This window comes from Pteronotus mesoamericanus, unplaced genomic scaffold (assembly GCF_021234165.1).
Source record: "Pteronotus mesoamericanus isolate MK-2021 breed Mesoamerican mustached bat unplaced genomic scaffold, CSHL_Meso_final contig_173, whole genome shotgun sequence".
Lineage (NCBI taxonomy): Eukaryota > Metazoa > Chordata > Mammalia > Chiroptera > Mormoopidae > Pteronotus > Pteronotus mesoamericanus.
Window position 1 is genome coordinate 2,308,974 of NW_026555072.1, and position 13,980 is coordinate 2,322,953.

Consider the following 13,980-nt stretch of genomic DNA (forward strand, 5'->3'; position numbering starts at 1 on the left):
GTAGGAGAGATGGTGCTTTTGTGTGTGTGCAAGAAACTTCAAAAGAAACTAGTGGTGGCTGTAAATCAGTGACTATTTGTGGATGTGAGAAAATGACAGCCTAGTGGTTGAAATATCAAAAGGTGTGACTGTGTGTACATGTGGAAAGCAGGTGCAAGTAAATACTGGTCTTATTGGCTGAATGAGACAGGCTGTAAGACGTAATTGTGTGTGTGAATTGTTAGTAGGAGACAATTGTTAGACTGGGAACCCGTGACAGAGAAAATGACTCCTGGAGTGAGTGACTGAGAGAATATCTGAGGAGCTGTGTCATCCTGTATGTATGTGAGCCTGTTCGTATGAGAGCTACAGTAGAGGCTGTAAATCCAGAACTGTGTGTGTAACTATGTTTAAAAATAGAGAAAATGATTGAGACCGAATAAGAGTGCATGAGAGATCATGGACCAAATATGCCAGGCCTGTGAGAAAACTCTTGTTTGTCCCCATCCTCATTAGGCCCCTCCTCCTCAGTCCTTATGCTCATTTCCCCTCAGTTCTCCAAAACTTGAAATGCTGGACTTCCCCAGGGTTTTGCCTTGTTTCCCTTCCCGCTTCCCAGAACTCTGGTCCAGTCCGGGCACTTGAGATGCTATACCCTCACCTCCCCCCCTACCCCATGATACCCACATTTTTCTCTCTAACCCAGAGTCTTCCTCCTAGCACTTAACAGAATCTCAAGTTTTGTTTATTTCATTTATTTCTGCAGTCAGCAAATCTTTATTGAGCCCTGCAGACACAGCAGTTAGCACACCAGACAAAACTCCCTACCTTTGTGGAGCTGGTCTTTGAGTGAGGGCGACAGACAAACATGTATACATCATGCAAGGTGCAGTGCAATAATTGCATAAGACAAGACTCTCACTCTTTGTTTAAGGAAGGAATCTGCAGAGTCATTTTATTGCCCAAATATGTGAAAGAAGAGGAAAGCATGGACAATCCTCTTCCACAGTGAATCCTATGAGTATTCATTTATCAGGTTTAGAAACAAAGGAAATATCAGTTATAACATTATTACCCGGGCAAGGGGTGATTAGCTAAAGTGGCCAACCAGAAGTACAGGTTTCTCGAATTTGTTTTCATAAGATAATACAGTGCTAATGCCTGAAGTCTTGGAATGCTAACAAGACCTCTTTGTTCAAAACGAACTTTTCGAGACAGGCTTATATTATCAGGAAACGAGTACATCTCAGTGTCAACACGCCTTATTTCCCATAAAGCGAGATTAATATTCTTGAGAAAGTTCTGTTTTAACGTTAAACCTGACCAAATCAAACTGTTTTACTTGGTTTTAATTTGCAGAATGGCATTTCTTTCTCTGAATGCAAGGGGGTACTGCCTTCCTACCTTTCTTAAATGCCTTACTGTTATTTGAAAAGATTCTTTGTTTAAAATGGTTCATTAAGGGTTATAAAAAGATAGCAAGTCTGCGGGGCTCAGTATTCCCTGCACGGAAAAATGGGTTAAAGAGGAATTAATTATTAACAGTAAAATAAGCACATAGAATAGTTTTTCTAGATGAGGCCTACAAAGGAAAAGTGTGGTCCCCAGACCAGCAGCATCATTGTCACCTGGGAGTTTCTTAAAAATCCATGTTCTTGACCCCAGACGTACAGAATCAGAAAAGGGGGTGCGTCCCAGCACGCTACCGTTTGACCAACCTTCCAGATGATTCTGACATACGCTAAGGTTTGAGAACCACTGGGCTAGAGAGTAATAGGGATGCCGTACAAGAAAGGTATCTGGGAAAGGCCTCTGTGAGAGAGGTGACATTTATTATCTGTGTCTTCTTTTAGAGTGTAAGCCCCTTGAGGACCAGGATTCTGGGCTGTCTTATTCTTTGCTCCACCCAATGCTGAGAATAGCATCTGGCTCCCAATAGGTGACCAATAAATGTTGGAGAAATGTATATAACAAACACAGAGCATCTACTATATGCCAGGCACTTTGCTAAGGACTTTAGAAAAAAACCTTAGTTCCCAATCTTGGCAACAAGCCCTATAATATAGGCTCAGGGAGGGGGTTGTTACCTACCCAAGTTACTCCGGTGGAATATGACCAGGCCAGTTCCCTCTGCAGGCCCTAAAACTTGTCCCCACTGGCCCCCTGGGCAGTGGCTATCCCCATTTCACTCCTTCTGAATCCTCCCCACACTCTTTTCACTTCCCCTTCGCACTTCCTATATGCTGACCTCCCTTCCCCATGCTGACCACAGGGGACCTCCCTTTCAGGAAAGAGAAGTGTGGGTTAAGTCAACATGGAAAATGAAGCAATTACTTCAATGGTCACTTCACCCCATGAGGAGGGACACACTCCTTTCAGCCTTGTTAAACAGCCCCATGGGGTTCATCCTGTCATGTTAGGGAGTATGCATTTTACAGGTGAAGAAACTGAGTCTCAGAGAGGTTAAAGTGTCTTGCCCAAGGTTACACAGCTAGGAAATTCATCTTGTGCCAAACTCCTGGGCTCCATTTCCCTTCAATAAGAATTTGTTCAAAGACCATTGATTTAAGTGCTGAAGGGTTGCTGGGCGGGGCGTGGGGTGCTAGGGATACAGTAACAAAACAGGACTGAGTAAGAGAGGAAGTAGGAAGGGCTGAGTAGGGAAGGCGGCTCAGGGGCAGAAGTGACAAGGGAGAGGTGGGAGCTGTAAAGACCTGCCCTCCCCAACACTGCTGCTCTTTGCCCTTTCAGTTAGTTCCTCCTGCCCTGGTTCCTCTTTCCCACTGACTCCCAGAGCAGGTCAGCTCACACAAAGCCAGGCAGGGCTGCAGGAGTGCAGTACTCAACATGCCCACCCGAGCACAGGCCTCTCGGTTGCTGCTACTGCAGCCCCCACTGCTGCTGCTGCTGCTCACCCTGCCAGCCACAGGTGAGTGAATGAGCCCAGCTTGCCCGCGGGGGGCCCAGGGTGACCACATCCCTGACCATACTCCTTTCCCCCACCCTGTTACAGGCTCAGACCCCGTACTCTGCTTCTCCCAGTATGAGGAATCCTCGGGCAAGTGCAAAGACTTACTGGGGAGAGGTGTCCTTAAGAAAGACTGCTGTCTCAACCCTAACTATGCCTTCCAGGAGCCCGGCAGCAAGCTCTGTCAGGCATGCAGGTTAGGGGGAGCCTGGGGTTGGGGGAAGGCAGGAAGGACTGTCCACAGGGTGACCCAGAATTGGACTCTTTCCTTCTCTGGGATTCCTAAGGATGGTTCCAAGGTCTTGATCATGACCATAGCACATGACCAAACCAAAGGGTTTTGCAGCCTTTGTTCTATTGGCATTTGGGGCCAGAAAATTACTATTGGGGTGGGGGGCTGATCTGTGCATTGCAGGGTGTTTTGCAGCACCTCTGGCCTCTGATTAGATGCCAGTAGCAATTCCCCACACCAGCTGCAATAACCAAAATGTCTCTAGACGTTGCTGGATGTACTGCTATAGCTTACAAATATCGAGCACTTCCTGCATACTGGAAGCATTGTGAGTGGGGAGCAATTCAGGTATTTTTTTTTTAAAAAGATTTGATTAATTTTAGAGAGAGAGGAAGGGAAGGAGAAAGAAAGGGAGAGAAACATTGATGTGAGAGAGAAATACTGGCCAGTTGCCTCTCTCACACTCCCAACCGGGACTGGCCCACAACCCAGGCTTGTGCCCTGACTGGGAATGGAACCAGCAATCTTTTGCTTTGCGGGATGACACCCAACCAACTGAGCTACGCCAGTCAGGGCTAACTCAGGTATTTCTGAAGGTAGCTCGAGTCCCCTAATTGTGATGACATTTCATATTGAGTGCTTACTGTATGCAGATGCATTGCGGAGACAAGAGAGTTTAGGGAATCTGAGCGCAGCTCTAGGCTCCTCATTATGCTGACACTTCCCATTCATTGAGTGCTTCCAGCCTACCAGGTGAATGGCAGAGGCCAGGGGCAGCTGGAGGATTTCTGAGGGTAGCTCTAGTCATGATGGCCACTTATATGTATTGAGTACTTACTGTATGCCAGATGTATTTTTTAACTGCTTACTGTATATCTCAGATACACTTCGGGGACGGGGAGCTTAGGAGTTTTTTGAAGGTAGCGCTGGATCCCTAGTCCTGTTAACAGTTCACATCTATTTAACATTATGCCGTGCAGGTGTTTGAAGATAGATACGGGGTATTTTTGATAGGTACTCTGAGTTCATCGGGATGATTGCTCCTATTTATTAAGCACTTCCTGTTTGCACAATGGTGGCCCAGTGGGTTTCTGACATGAGTTCTGGACCCCTACTCCTTATATTTGCTTACTGCATGCCTGGCACTGTCCTTGGGGGACTTCAGAGGGTAGCCTCAGGTCCCTGATCATGAAGGTAAGTGATACTTATTAAGTACTTACTGTGTGCCTGTCTCTTCCCATTCAGTCCCCCGATATCCTTAAGAGGTAGGTACTCTCATTATTTCACACATATTTATCCCATGCCCCTGCCTATGCCTGCCTATACTCTACAGCCCTATATACTATCTTTGCCAGCTTGTGCATACACATATGTATGTATATACGTGTGTGTGTGTGTATGTGTACACACACACACACACTTCTCTCTGCAGGCCCCCACGATGGTCACAGTGGTCCAGTTGGGCTCCCTGCTCCGTGACCTGCACCGAGGGCTCCCAGTTGCGGCACCGGCGCTGCATAGGCTGGGGTGGAGAGTGCCCTCAGGAGGTGCAGCCTGGGACCCTCGAGTGGCAGCTGCAGGCCTGTGAGGACAAGCCGTGTTGTCCTGGTGAGGAGGATCCGCAAGGCAGGCGTGCACTGCCTGTTACCTGGTGCTGGGAATAATGGGGACAGAGGCCCTGAGGGTGGGACTGCGCCTGATATTTGTGAGGCTCCAAGGAGGAGGCAAGTGTGGCCTGATCCTTGTGGGTCGTGGTGAGGACGTCGGCTTTCATTTTGAGTGATACGAGTTATGGGTAGAGGAGAAACATGATCTGACTTGGGTCGTGACCTCCTTGCTGTCAGGAGGAAGACAGGCTACGTGATGAGGGGCGAAGCAGAGGGATCAGCGTGCAGGTTACCGCGACAGTGCAGATGAGCAATGATGGTGGGCCAAGTGGGACACAGGATGTGGGGACAGGAATCGCTGATGTGGGCTACATGAGGAAACAAGGACCCCTGAATGACACCCCCAACTCCATCCTGTCTCTTCCTCTTCTCTCCCGCAGAGATAGGAGGCTGGTCCAACTGGGGGCCCTGGACACCTTGCTCTGTCACCTGCTCCAGAGGGACCCGGACTCGCCGCCGAACATGTGATCAGCCCACCCCCAAGTGTGGGGGCAACTGCCCAGGAGAAGCACAGGAGTCAGAGGCCTGTGACACGAAGCAGATCTGCCCCAGTGAGTGAGGGCCGCCACAGGGCACTGATGCAGGCACCCAGGGTGGGTCTGAGGGTTATAGCAGGGAACTGGGAGGGTGGGAGGATTTCAGCATGCATGACTCCACTTGGCCTCCCCCCATCCCACCCCGCCACAGCACATGGGGCCTGGGCTGCTTGGGGCCCCTGGGGCGCTTGCTCAGGCTCCTGCCACGCTGGACCCAACGGACCTGTGGAAAGACGAAGCCGCACGTGTTCTGCACCTGAGCCCTCCACGAACCCTCCGGGGAGGCCGTGCCCAGAGTCAGCCTATGAGCAGCGGAGCTGCAGCGGCCTGCCGCCCTGCCCAGGTACATAGGGATAAGGCCTCTGACACTGTGCTCTTGATTCAGGCACAGAAGCTCTGCCACTTCATGGGATAGATCTTAGACCATGTGACCATGGAGCTCTTCATTTGGGGATGGTCTGCCTCAACGGTCTAGGGGCTGAAGTGGGGAGATTGAGGTGGTCTTTTCCTCACTCCTTTCCCCCCGCAACAGTGGCTGGAGGCTGGGGGCAATGGGGCCCAGTGAGCCCCTGCCCAGTGACCTGTGGCCTAGGCAAGGTCGTGGAACACCGGACATGTGATCGCCCTGCGCCCCAGCATGGGGGCCCCTTCTGTGCTGGTGAAGCTACCCGGACCCACGTCTGCAATACGAAAGTACACTGCCCTGGTCAGCACCTCAAGATGCACCATTTCCGTGCCTAAGCCACCACCCTTCTCTCTTGCTCAGTTCCTGCTTCTAATGCCTTGTTCCTGCCTCAAATTCCTCCATTCCCAGCCCTGATGCCTTGGTTCCACCTCTAATTACCTCATTCCCACATCTGATCACCCCCCACTCCCTCCACCAGCACTCATTCCTTCCTTTCAACCCCCTTGCTGGCTCCCTTCTTTGGTGCAAGCCCCTGCTGCCCCTGACTCTGCAGTGAATGGAGAGTGGGGGCCATGGGAGGAATGGAGCACCTGTGTCCGTCCGAAGATGCAACGCATCAGCTGTCAGGAGATCCCAGGCCAGCAGACACGCTCACGGAGCTGCAAGGGCCGCAACTTTAATGGACATCGATGTCCTGGGGAACAACAAGATATCCGGCACTGCTACAACATCCAGCGCTGCTCCTGTGAGTGCTCCCTAGACTCCGCTGTGAGGGTGGGCAGCCCTTGATGTGATGGGGGTTTCTGACTGTCTGCTGTGGATCCCTTGTCCCTGTAGCCTCTGTCTCATTAACCCCACCCCCCGAGACCACTAATTCTGACTCAGTAACTCCCTCCTCTCATTGCAGGGAAAGGCTCATGGTCAGAGTGGAGTACCTGGGGGCTGTGCATGCCCCCATGTGGACCCAACCCCACCCGCACCCGCCAGCGCCTCTGCAAGGCCCAGCTCCCCAACTTCTCGTGAGTGAGGAGGCAGAATGTGCCTAAGAAGGGGTGGTGATATTGCTATGTCAGCATTTAGGGCAGGAGAGTCGGCTACTCCCAACCAGTGCTTTCCCACCAGTGGGCCCAAGGTGCCTGCCTTTCTGAGTGTCATTTCCCAGCTGCAGGAAGTGGGGGAAACTAAAGGAGAAGCTGAGAAAGAAGACGTTGAAGGTAGAAGGTAGAGTTCGTAGCCTCTGTGCCTTCAAGTCACTTATTCAGTTACTCAGCTATTCTCCCATTCGCTCAGTCCCGCATGTGTCCATTTGCTCTGCTCTCTCAGTTACCCATGCTTTGATTGGCTTGTACAGCCACTCAGTCACTCATACCTCTATTCACTTACTCATTGCCTCAGTCACCCATGCCTCCATGGTTGATTCGGTGTCTCACTCAATATCTCACTGTGCCCAGGCACTGTAAGGCCTCTTTGGCAACAGTTGCAGGCAAACACAATCCAGATCCCACGGATCTCCTAAGAGATCCAGGTAGACAGGGCCCTGACAGAAGGCATGTGAGGAATTGTTGGTATGTAGAAAAGGGACTGCCACCTGAACCTTGGTCTAGGAAACTGATTGGGCCTCCCCGACAGGAAGGTGGCGAGGCTGTGTGAGCAGGTGATTAGCCACTCAAAGTGTTTCCATGGCCAGGGTAGCCCAGATGTGAGAGACGGTTAAAATACCCACTCATCCCTTCGTATTTCCACATAATGCACATCAAGCTACTAGATTAAGTGGCTTGTTCCTATCTCATGGAAAGCCTACAATCTGCAAAGGGTTCTCCAGCTGTGGGATTTTGAGGGGTCCTGAAGATGACTTAAGGTGTCAAATGGAGGCTTGAAGGACTTGACAGAATGAGGGAATTAATGGAGAAAGGGCTGATTGAGAAAATCAGGAAGTGAGTGAATGGAGGGCTTGCCTGGTGGGAGAAATAACCCAGGCAAAGCCCATTCTGGACACGGGACTGAGTCTGGATAAAGTGGAAGATAGAGATTGCCTTGGGTCAGACATTTGGGTACAACAAAAAGGCCTTGAATGTCAGGGCAAAGCATTAGTTAGTTTTCCAGTGGGCATGGAAAGAAAGATGTAAAGGGTTTTGGATGTAAGAGAAGGTAGCTTGTGTCAACTAGTAACAATCATCAGCATTTATTGAGTACTTACTGTGTACCAGACACCACTCTGAGCAGTTTACCTGAATTAACTCATTTATCCTCACTCAGCCCAGTGAGGTGGGTATTGTTGTTATTATTATTTCCATTTTTCCCATTTTTCAGATGAGGGAAAGTGAGACACAAGGAAGGTAAAGAAATTACCCAATATCTCACAGTTTAAAAATAGTGTTGGGCACATAATATACACTCAGTAAGAGTTTCTTGAATGCGTTCTTGCCTTCTCTGAGCTTCTCCCTTCCATTCCCCCCGCCCAATGCCTCAGGCCCACTGTTAGCATCGTTGAAGGTCAAGGGAAGAAGAATGTGACCTTCTGGGGGAAACCATCTTCATTGTGTGAGACGCTACAAGGGCAGAAGGTGGTGGTGGAAGAGAAACAGCCATGTCTACACGTGCCTGCCTGCGAAGACCCTGAGGATGAGAAGTTCTAACACCTCTCTTTCACTCCGACACCCTAACCTCCCAGACCTCAATAAACCAGCCTCTTCCCCAAGAGTGGGGCAATAGCATCTTCTAGTCCAAGAGGCACAGCACGGGCAAAGTCACAGTGGCCTGTTGTGGAAAACTGTATCTTCCACTATGGCCACATTTTGGCAGGAATGAAGGCAAGTATCCACCCCTTCCACCCTTTGCTGCTGCCAGAACTCCGGTTTCTGCCCCCACCCCCATCCCCTGGTGCCTGGGGCCACCCAGCACGTCCCTCTGCAGAGCTCACGTATGGGTTTCCGGTTTGGCTACCCGCCCTGCCAGGTACTTTCTGATTGGCTGGCATGCTTGTTATCTGTCTCCTCGCCTCTTAAAGCTCCCTAGGTTCCCACCTGCGGGAGCCTCTGGACTGGCAGATTCCACGTCAGTCCTGGGTGAACAGCAGCAGGCAGCAGAGGCATGGCTGGAGTGGGCACCCCGCTGCACCAGCACCCACTCCCAGCAGCCCAGCTCCAACGCTGCAATTAGTGGCAACAAATAGCTCCGGAGGGTCAGGGGTGGTGAGGAAGTGCCTATGAGGTGCCCTAAGCTGAGGTGGGGGCAAAGAGAACCTGGAGAATCTGCCAGGAGAAGCCCAAACCCAGACACAGATTTCTGTTGGCATTTGTTCACTCATTCAACACTTACTAGCATCTGCTGTATACTAGCACTAAGTCTGGGCATCTGGGGTGGAGAAGAGCTGGTAGAAGGAGAGGACATCTGAACAAGGGAAGAGACTCAGAATAGGTGATCCTTTCCTTTGAGCATCATCAACACCTACTAACAGTAGTCCTGGACATTGTGAGGGATAAGGAAGAAGAGGAGTCAAGAGTGGTATGTGTCTCCACTGTGAAGGGAACAAACCCAGACACCAATGCCCATAGCACTTGCTCATTTGTTTAGCATTTATGAATGCTGGGCCCCTTGTAATGAGACAAAGCATAAGACTCAATTATGTTAATAGCTAGTACTTAGAGAGGACTTGCCGCATGCCTGTTAGTATTGTAAGCCTCTGTAGTATGAATTCATTTAATCTACAATGGACCTATGAGGGTCAGTATTATTATCCCCATTTACCAAGGAGGAAACAAACACAAAAAGTAGTGGGTTGGACATTTCTGAAGCACCATGTCAGAAGCAGGGTTTAGGACTTAGTCGTGTGAATGCGGGGGGCACTTCTGTGTGGGAGGGTTTGGTTGGAAGATTTGTGACACCCAAAGTCTGTCAGGACACTCAGTTTTCTGGGTTGATTTCCCCTGTGTAAGATGGGCCAGTTGATGGGTTGAGATGAAGACAAAGTTGATAGATATTTGGTCATCATGGGAAGAATAAGCCAAAGTGAGGGGTTCTGGTTGCTAATACAGAGTATGAGAGAGGTATGTGTTTACAAGAAAGTGGAAGTTTGTGTGTGTGCAGTGTAAAGGCTCCTATGGGTCTGTGCAAAAATTAAGGATGTATTGAGTGTACGTGTAGTGAGTGTGAAGTTACAATTGTGTGCACCGTAACTGTGAGTTACAGGGGTGTGCATGTGCACACGTGCACATTAAGGCAACATGGATATGTGTGTGAGAGTTATAAACATAGGTACGCACAACAAAGAAAAGCATTCTTGGGGCGCCTTCTTTTAAATTCCTGCTGGAAAAGATGGAGAGAGTGCAGAGGAGCCTTACCTCTGCCTTAAGGAGTTGAGGCACTCCTGCGGGGGGGGATCCTTATTTTTCTGCCAAGCAATCTACAAAAATTAATTTATAGAAATTGAGCCACCTGGAGAAAGGGAATGGTGCTGGGGTCCGTAAGTACTAGGAACCTGGAAATAGAACCCCTGAGAAGAAGCAGTCTAGCAACAGGTTCCCGAGGAGCCAGAAGAGTCTGTAACCCTGCAACTGCTTCTGTCACCCAGAGAGACCACCATAGACCCAGCATAACTCGTTTGCTTCAGTTATTGAGCAATAAACTGGGGAGCACATACTTCAAAATGCTGGGAAATACCTGATCCTTGGGGAGTTCCCCAATGTGGGAAAAACTGGGATGTGAAGTGCCAGAGAAGGCATCCAGGAGAGGGGGGGAAAGAGTGGCCAAAGCCAAGGCCTGGAGGTGAGACGAGCTGGCTGGGGTGGAGGAAGTAGAGGACAGTTTGGAGGCATTTGACTTGAGGACTGTGGGAACCTAGGGGAAAAGGAGATGGAATCCAAGACCTGAGAGAGGGGACTTCCTGAAGACCTTGGTCAAAGATGGTCCTTGGGAGGGTGGGGGGAGGGCATTCCTGACAGAAGTCACAGCACATACAAAAATGGAGGTTTTCTCTCCCCTATCCCCCACCCTTAGGGGTGAGTCAAGTGATCATTTTCAGTTCGAAGGTAAGCGCTCTTGACTCCAGACCCCACACCATTACTGTGTTGTTTAAAGAGGCCAATGGCTTAATGAATGAAGAATGGACACATGAGTAAGTGGATGATTCATCTGAAAATCCTGCAGGCAGAAGAGACTCCAAATCTGCCTACTTCTTGCCATCTTCTACCTCACTTGGTCCATCATCATCGCTCACTGTGGCCCACAAGACCCTGCCCACCTGGTCCCTGATAACATCTGACCTCATCTCCTGCCACAATGCCCCTGGATCAATTTTTTCCAGCCATACTGGCACCTCTTTCTGGAACATTCTTTAAAAAATGTAGGGATCACATAGTGAACATGACCCTTTAGGAATGAATTGAAATTCTTGGATCTCTTCATCTGTAAAATAGAAATGATAATCACCACATGGGATTGTTGTGAGGGGCTGGATAAGACAACACATGTAAACAGCTCAGCTAAGCATTGGGTATTTTTAGGTGGACTTGTGCTCTCATTGTAGTCAGGATCTTAGTAGGAGCTGACAGAATGGCTTTCACAGCCAACCTCTGTCCAGACTATAAAAGTTATTTGCTCACGTGGCAAACATTTGGCACCTCCTGTGTGCATACCCTAGGGTGGATCTTCCTCTGGAAAGTTTTGTGGTGCAGAGGGAGAAGGCCGTGAGCACTGATGATAGTTACTGTGGGTTTTGACTGTGTCCAGGGCAAACGATTGGGGGTGTACAGACCCAGTGTGTGCGACCTAGTGTGTGCAAGAGGGGGATAGATGTAGTTACATCAGGGCTAGTGTTAAGGGAATGTGTCTGTGTGGCTGATCTAGGTTTGTCCACCATTGTTTGTCGGTATGTGTTTTGTCTGGATGTGCATACTCATGTGAGTTTCCCTGGTTCTCTGTGTGTTGATGTGGTGCCTGTTGTGTGCATGTGTAAGTGTATATACATGTCCTTGTGTGTTACCCTGGGTTTGTGTGTGTGTTTACATACCTAGATTGGTGCATGTTCTCTGTACATGCCTCCATGTGTTTCCTTTCGTGTGTGTCTACATGTATTTCCACGTGTATGTTAGTCCCCGTGTGCCTCCAGCACCCTCCTCAGGGCAAGGATGTGTACCCTACCCACATCCCCACCTCCACCTGTCTAATGCTGTCTACACATCCCCCACACCTCTCTGCCTAGCTGAGCCTGTGTATACGTGGGAAACTTATTTCCCCGCAGGGTACTGCGTGTGACCCCCACTCCTCGCTGTGAGGGCGTTCTCTACTTTTGTGTTTCCGAATGTCCCTCCATTCCCACCCCCACATGCCTTCTGTGGTAAATATCAACACTGGAAACCGAGTATCTGCGGAGGGTCCTGTGAGTGGGCACGACTGGGTGTGAAGACCAGGATGAAATGAGGTGGGGGACTTGCGTGACCACCCACTCTGACCCTCAGGACAAGCACCCACCCCGCCCCCACTCCCCAAATTGCGCATCCCTAATCGGAGGGGGGGAGGGGAACAGGATGCGGCGTGGCGCGTGCGCACGGCCCCCTTCAGCACCGCGGACAGCGCCTTCGCCCCCGCCTGCTGGTGCGCGCCACAGCCACCCCAGCACCGAAGGCGCGCTGACGTCACTCGCCATTCCTCTTCAAACTCCCCTTCCCGGTAGCCTTGGTCGCGTCCGCGCTGCCGCCAGCCCAGCTGGACTGCACCATGAGGGGCGCCAGATAGGGGGGCCCGGGCGCGACCATCCGCGCTGCGGCGGTGGCGACTCAGCGCTGCCTCAGTCTGCAGCGGGCAGCGGAAGAGTCGCGTCGTGCCCAAGAGCGCAGTTGTGCTCCTGGGCCCCGCGCAGTCTGCCCCCGCGACTCCTGATCAGACAGCTCCTAGGACCCCCTGCCCCGCTCTGCAACCATGAACTACCTGCGGCGCCGCCTGTCGGACAGCAACTTCATGGCCAATCTGCCAAATGGGTACATGACAGACCTGCAGCGCCCGCAGCCGCCCCCGCCGCCGCCTGCTGCCCCCAGCCCTGGAGCCACGCCCGGTCCCGCAACCGCCACTAACGAGAGGGTCTCCTCGGCTGCCCCCGTGGCCTCTCCGGCTGCCCCTAGCCCGGGGTCCTCAGGGGGCGGTGGCTTCTTCTCATCGCTGTCCAACGCGGTCAAGCAGACCACTGCGGCCGCAGCCGCCACCTTCAGCGAGCAGGTGGGCGGCGGCTCTGGGGGCGCAGGCCGTGGGGGCGCCGCCGCCAGGGTGCTGCTGGTCATCGACGAGCCCCACACCGACTGGTAAGCCACTGCCGCGGACGTCTCCCTGAGGGCCTGGGTCCCCAGATGATTCCGTGACGAGCAATTATCGAGCACCACTTGTGTGTCCAGCACCAGATCCCCTCACCCGAACCTTTACCTTTAAATTATTACGCTGGGCGCACTCTGTGTGCCCCGTCCTTACCCCCACCTCCCCACCACCAAGTCCTCTTCGATCCACACAGGAAGCAGTTATCGGGCGCCTGCTGTGTACCTCCTTCCCAAAAGCCTTGGCTTCCATGTATCCTGTGAACATTTGAGAGCCTAATGTGCCCTGTCCCCTCGCCCAACCCTTTTGCCAAAGGCCTTGCCCTCTAATAGATCTTGTGAGCATTTATCAAGTATGTGCAGTGTGCCTCAATGGGAGCCCTTCCCCAAGGCCTTTGGCTTCCACGAATTTTGTGAACATTCATTGAGAGCTTGACATGTGTTTTGTCTCCCTCAACCCTTCCCCTAAGGCCCTCTCTCTAATAGATCTTGTCAATATGTATCCAGAGTGAGCTATGTGCCCCACCCCAGTCCTCTCCTCAAAGACCATTTAAACTATTCAGTGAACATTGATTGAGTGCCTGCTGTGTATCCCACCCCAGCTTCTCACTAAAGGTGTTGCCTTTAATGGATCCTGTGAGCCTTTATTGAATGCCCTCTGTGTGTCCCAACTCCAGGCCCCTTCTCCCCCTTCTCTAAGGACCTGTTTCTCAAAAAAATCTAGAAAGCATTTATTAACTGCTTGATGTATGTCCCATCCCCAAACCCCTTTCTCAAATGTATCATTTTCCTCAGATGAGTTCCAAGAATATTTTTGAACCTTCTCTGTGTGACTCATCTTCAGACTCTCTCCCCAAAATCCTTTTCCTACAATGTATCTAGAAGGCATTTATT

The 13,980-nt window shown here is 51.0% G+C and overlaps 3 protein-coding genes across 6 annotated transcripts in view; all 3 read left to right on the forward strand.

The window, feature by feature from the left end:
* Positions 1-13,980, forward strand: part of UXT (ubiquitously expressed prefoldin like chaperone) — a 269,833-nt gene that overhangs the window by 23,645 nt on the left and 232,208 nt on the right. The gene's annotated exons all lie outside the window — the stretch shown is intronic.
* On the forward strand, positions 2,623-8,526 carry CFP (complement factor properdin). The gene is made up of 9 exons (XM_054566481.1): positions 2,623-2,908; positions 2,993-3,143; positions 4,612-4,787; positions 5,227-5,397; positions 5,534-5,725; positions 5,915-6,088; positions 6,342-6,533; positions 6,696-6,807; positions 8,259-8,526. The coding sequence occupies exons 1-9, from the start codon at positions 2,827-2,829 to the stop codon at positions 8,422-8,424; spliced, it is 1,416 nt and encodes a 471-aa protein (XP_054422456.1). The 5' UTR covers positions 2,623-2,826; the 3' UTR covers positions 8,425-8,526.
* Positions 12,604-13,980, forward strand: part of SYN1 (synapsin I) — a 48,811-nt gene continuing 47,434 nt past the window's right edge. For both annotated transcript variants that reach the window (XM_054566477.1, XM_054566478.1), the window contains exon 1: positions 12,604-13,080. In XM_054566477.1, coding sequence (XP_054422452.1) covers positions 12,704-13,080 — 377 coding nt within the window. In that variant the 5' untranslated portion in view covers positions 12,604-12,703. The remainder of the gene's footprint in view (positions 13,081-13,980) is intronic.

Bases quoted from the DNA above. Each gene is read 5' to 3' on its own strand.
- CFP (XM_054566481.1), top strand. From the start codon at position 2,827: ATGCCCACCCGAGCACAGGCCTCTCGGTTGCTGCTACTGCAGCCCCCA. The intron at 5,726-5,914 runs GTACATAGGGAT...CCCCCGCAACAG, and splicing joins CGGCCTGCCGCCCTGCCCAG to TGGCTGGAGGCTGGGGGCAA. The intron at 6,808-8,258 runs GTGAGTGAGGAG...CCAATGCCTCAG, and splicing joins GCCCAGCTCCCCAACTTCTC to GCCCACTGTTAGCATCGTTG.